This window comes from Phaethon lepturus, unplaced genomic scaffold (genome assembly GCF_000687285.1).
Source record: "Phaethon lepturus isolate BGI_N335 unplaced genomic scaffold, ASM68728v1 scaffold9309, whole genome shotgun sequence".
NCBI lineage: Eukaryota > Metazoa > Chordata > Aves > Phaethontiformes > Phaethontidae > Phaethon > Phaethon lepturus.
Window position 1 is genome coordinate 45,719 of NW_010564133.1, and position 5,461 is coordinate 51,179.

Here is a 5,461-nt window from a genome sequence, read left to right on the forward strand (position 1 = left end):
CTGCCCAGCTGCAGTCATTCAACTACACCCTGTCCTCCTGAGAAACCAACACAAGAGAACCTCATATGAGTATTTAACCACTCAAGATATTTGCACAGTGGAAGAAAAATGGGAGGTTGTTCAGTTTGGGAAAGGTTCATGTGTGCCCTTGTGCAGTATACAGCTACAACTAACACAGTCAACTGAGGTCTCTGAAAAACAAGTTTAAAAAGTACTTTGACTGGTTTTAACGGTTTTTACTCACCTTTAAAATCTCGTTGTGTACTTGTCTCAAGCTGTTGGGATTGTGCTACCGTCTTCAAGAGTTCCTGAATTACTACGCGGTCATTGTTTCCTGCATCACTGTACCAGGAGTGTGAATAAAACTTGTTTTAAAACAATTTTATACTGCATATTAAATATATCCTCCTAAGCAGCCTGCTGCTCAACTGAAAACAAAAATGCTGGAAGAATTCAGAAGCTGTTGAGGTTAGAATTAAGCTCAACTCATATACTTTGTTGAGAGTTACCTTCCCAATAATAAAAACAACCGAAAGCTGACGCAGGCACAGTTGGATTAGTAGCACTGTATTGGGAAGTAGTGAAACCGTCACAAGATGTTTTAACTCTTTAAAATAGAAATGTTTCTGGCATGAGGGATCTAAACTTTTGTTACTTGCTATTTGGGCAAAGACATGTAACACGAACATTTTTACCCATTATGGGAATATAAATTAAGTCTAACTACATAACAGGATGCCTGACTGAAAGGACTGATGTAAATGCATAGGTGTTTTCCCCCTGAAAATTAGATGTCATGCTATGAACAACCTATATGTAAATTTAAGTAGCAGACACAATGAAATTGGAGTTACTAGCAAAAGATACTCAGACACTATTACAACACAGATGGTTAACTTTTTTTTCCTCTTAGAAGGCAGGAAAACATGGGGAAATACTAGATTTCCTTCCTGCCTTTTCTCCTTACTATCCCCTAGGGCAGGGCTGCACAGCTTTCTCAGTCCCCAGGCTAGTAGCTCAGCCAGCCTGACTCAGATTTGACAACCACTGGGAATAGGCTTGCAAGCTAGATTACTGAAAAAGCAAAGAAAAAGAAGGGAAAAACCCCACACTCTTTTAGCATCCCCAGACTATTGCCTTCACAGAGGCAGCAGGAGCTCTGCTGTATTTCACTGGCAAACAAATGAAAAAGGCATATATCTGCCCTGTTCTAGTCACCACTCAACCAGACCTTCCCCATTCTTGCCAAGGAGGAGGCAGCAGAATGGACAGAAGCATATTAGCTCAACAGTTCATAATCTGCTGAACAGGCTACGCTGACTTTGACTGCAGAGATCTGTCCTTCAGCAAGAGAGCAGACCTGTGATTAGAGCACAAAAACCAAAATGAAATAAGACTGTTCTACTTATGAAGTAGGCCAATTTTTGGAAATGGAAAGTGGTTAAAATAGTTTCCTAACATTGAAAGAACTTATTCTCCGCAGTAACAGAGAACCCAGAGTTATAATTTTGTAGTGAAAGATTATCATTGATATTCGGTGACCACACCAAACATTCCAGAAAAACAATGAACAAAGGTAGTTACCACACAAACTTTTAATTTTTGTCATTCTTTATTCTTTTATTACCCACTTACTCAGGACAACCCTTTTTAAAGCATCTACCCCTGCTAGTCAAGTGATGCTTGGAATTCAGACAATATCTTCTTTTTGGAGGAAAAAGAACAGCTCTATCTAATGAAGTTCCATAAAAAAATTGAATGTCTGCAGAGTTCTTCCTAGAAGTTAATTTCCTTTCCCTGTTAGCCATTTATGTTGTTGCATGTTACTCAAGATGCACAACATGATTTCAGAGTACTATAACTCAATCAAGCTTCACAGACTATAGCACAGCACACACAGGTTCACTGTCTGGTCAGACATAAACATGACAATTGCTTGATCACTTAAAGCCTATGAATCAATATATTAACTCTTAGTCAAAACTCAGCACTACTATTATATACAATAACAAATACAGCAGTTCTACACTTCCAGGACTTTTACCTTTAAAGTAAAATACAACTATTTTATGTTTTGAGCTAAAAAGTAGTCCGTGGAGAGCAATAGAAGGATTAGTAGTATTACGTTATCAGAGCAGAAGATTGGTGATATAAAATGTCCAACCATTCAAACTAATATATCCAAACAGCTAATAACCAATAAAAGAGTCTCAACTTTAATTATTTGGGTCTGTATTAGAATACCAGCAGATATTCACTAATCAATACACTGATATTGATATTATCTGCAGAACAAGCTTTTAAAGCAGACGTGGTACATAAGAATAGCTTCTAAAATGCAGAGCAACACTGGAAAAGGTTTAGCAATAAGCACAAATCTAAAAGTTACTTCAGGATACACATTGTCTTAAAACTGCAACCCAGACAGCAAAGCCAACATAAACAAAGCCTCCCTGTGCACAATGACATTTACTCTCCTGTGATTTAAAGGAACATTAAAAGGTTTCCGGTAAATACAAGTATTTGCTTTGGGTCAGTGAACTATCACCAGCAATTTCACAACTGTCAAAGAAGACATACAGTACACCATTATGGGTTTTGTCATTTAAATCAACATCTGACCTCCCTCATGACAGGATTACCAGTATTTTGTGGTGGTGTTCTTTCCCATGCTCTAAACTATTTTAAGAGTTACTGGGTAAACATCACTTACTTTCAAATTACCTTATTTTTGTATTTGTGAAAAAACTAACAATATGGGGTTGTTGGTTCCAATAAAAGTTCTCAGTTTCAACTTAAATGGTTAAATCTATGAATCCAGAATTGTTTCTGTTACCCAGTCCTCAAGTAGCCACATAAGCATACTGATGTTAAGCTGAACATTACTGTCTTTAGTATACAGCAATGCAAATTTTTGTTCATTTAGAGCTGTCCAATTAAAAATCCTCTCCCTGCTCCCATTTGCAGTCCAAACCCATAAACCTTTATCTAATTTGCTTAAGCAAAAAACTGGGCAATCAGGCTCTTATACACCCAGGTTGAAACCACTTGCAATATGACCAGCAGCTTATATTTGAAGTGGGTTATTTTTACTGTACACTTACCTTGGGTTAACTTCAAGGTGATAATTACTTGCAATGGTGCTAATTTCAATTTTCTTTTTAGAAGGTGCCTATGCAAAAAGTAAGCATATTAAATTTCAGAAAGAGTGCTCTAAAAATCTGATGCAAAAATTATCTTACACATTACAACTGGCTAGGTCAAAGGCAAACCAAAGAACTGCTGAGACACTAGACTTACACATCTCCTACCCCCCAACCACACCTGCAAAGGAGGACTACTGACGCACATCTAGCCTGTAAAATAACAGTAATTATTATTATAGCAAGACATAGTACATATTACTGCATACTCCAGATACTGAGTAATCTTATCACTGGAATCAGCCACTCAAAATAAGTGCTACTTTGTCCCTCCAAAGAAAAGTTTTGGAGGGAAAAACTCTGGACCAAAGTCTGAAGTGACTGTTTACTTCTTTTGGCAAAGGATTTCAAGTCTATACTTTGTTTAAAGAAAATACTAGTATTTATATCACCACTGAGTTGGGGTCTGAACAATTAAATATATCCTATATTTCCATCATCTAGTCCAAGTATTATATTTGTTCCACTACTGAGAATTAAAAAGCATTAAATAACCTACTTATCAATAAAGTTTAGTAACCCCTTGCTGGTTAAGTCTTCCATAACAAGGATTTTGAATGGATAATATCACATTTTAAACAATTAAATGCCTAAGACCAAGGCAGAGAGTATTTAAATTGTTGTGGGTTTTTTTTTCTGTGTGGTTTTTTTTTGGCTAATGCTGAAATTGTCACTATGGGAATTAGAAAACAAGTTAAAATTCAATATATGCCAAAACAGTGCTAATATTTTTAAAGATAAGGGTTATTCATGCAGACAAATGAAATGTTAAACATCTAATTGAGAGCTAGTCTATTACAAAACACACTATTGTGCAAATAGTGTAAAGACCAATCAACCAACCAAAAATACCCACAAAAACAAGCAACAAGCCACAGAAAACAACAACAAACTTCCACATCCTCCCATGCATGAGGGCCTAATGAAAAAGAACACCTGGCAGAAGTATTTGTTCATGTAACCAAACTAGTCTGATTAATTACACAGAAGAGCTCAAAAGCACTAAGTGCAAAAAAATTATTAATAAAACTGAAATAAATATAAAGGCCTCACAACAGAAATACATCAGTTATAAATACCTACATTACTTCACAGAAGATGGAAGATTTGTTTTTTACCGTTATACTCTGATGCTCAATCCTCAGTTTTTCTACTCCTGCGCCATATAATTCCCTTAACAAACACATTATTCTTGTCTTTTTTCCAGCTCCTGATGGTCCATACACCAATAGATGAGGGAAGTCACCACACTGAACCTGAACACAGAGCAAGATGATTTGAGTATTCATCCTTCCATTCTCACCCCAGAATGACTTCTCCAACATACAACTGCTGAATTCCTTTCCCACAGCATATTTCCTATAAAACATCACATTTTTCTGAAGACTGTAACTCATTTAACTCCAAACACTTGACCCTTCAAAAAAAAACCAAACAACCCAAAACCAGAAAACCAACCCAACCCAAAACCCAACAAAAAAACTCCTTCTTTCCCGGGTTTCTAGAGCGATAGCTGCAATAAACACACAGTAGAAAGCATTAAAACAAAGTTTAAAGCAGATATGCACCCATAGAATTATGTGTATATATATGCATATATATAATTACTTTGTTGTTTCATTTGCAAGCCTTGAATCTGGGCAAACTTGTAAATAGCCTGTATCTAAATGAAGCTAGAGGTTTGTTTCTTAAAAAGCTAAAAAGCATGACCTGGAGAACATCTGACCAAACCCCCCAGTCAGAATTCACACTGGTTAGATTTAACAGACATGGAAAAACATGACAGTGAATCAACCCAGTGGTCTAGTGAAGAGAAGTCAGCATATCTGGCAGGGGAAGCAGTCCTTTAACATCCAAGCAATCACATAGTCCTGACTTATTGCCAGCTGTTCACCTTAAAAACTTCAGCTAACTTTAGGTAAACAAGGTAAGCCCTATTCTCAGCTCAGGTCGTTCTCAGCTAAAACCAGCTGCACAGCGCTCCTGAAAAAGTCAAGCCACTAACTTCCTCGCAACCTCTTCCTGAGCGTAAAGGCCATGCTCCCGAGCGGGGCACGATGACAGAGGGCCCCCTTCCCGCCGCCGGCGCCCGGCAGGGAGGGTTCCCCGACGGCTAGGGCCTGCACCGAGGGAAAGCCCCCAATCCCCGCCCTGCAGACGCAGCTTTATGGGCCGCGGAATCCCGTGTGCTGGAGGATCCTCGCTGCGGAGAGGAGAGGGGCCCGCTGGCGGCTCGCCTCAGGCGGCCTCCGCCGCCA

At 38.4% G+C, this 5,461-nt stretch overlaps 1 protein-coding gene across 1 annotated transcript in view; it reads right to left on the bottom strand.

The window, feature by feature from the left end:
- RFC3 (replication factor C (activator 1) 3, 38kDa) overlaps positions 1-4,459 on the bottom strand; it is a gene marked incomplete at its 5' end in the record, with an annotated part of 11,952 nt that extends 7,493 nt beyond the window's left edge. The window contains 3 exons of the mRNA XM_010294777.1: positions 245-342; positions 3,105-3,172; positions 4,322-4,459. Coding sequence (XP_010293079.1) covers positions 245-342; positions 3,105-3,172; positions 4,322-4,459 — 304 coding nt within the window. The remainder of the gene's footprint in view (positions 1-244; positions 343-3,104; positions 3,173-4,321) is intronic.
- Between the last annotated feature and the right edge of the window lie 1,002 nt (positions 4,460-5,461).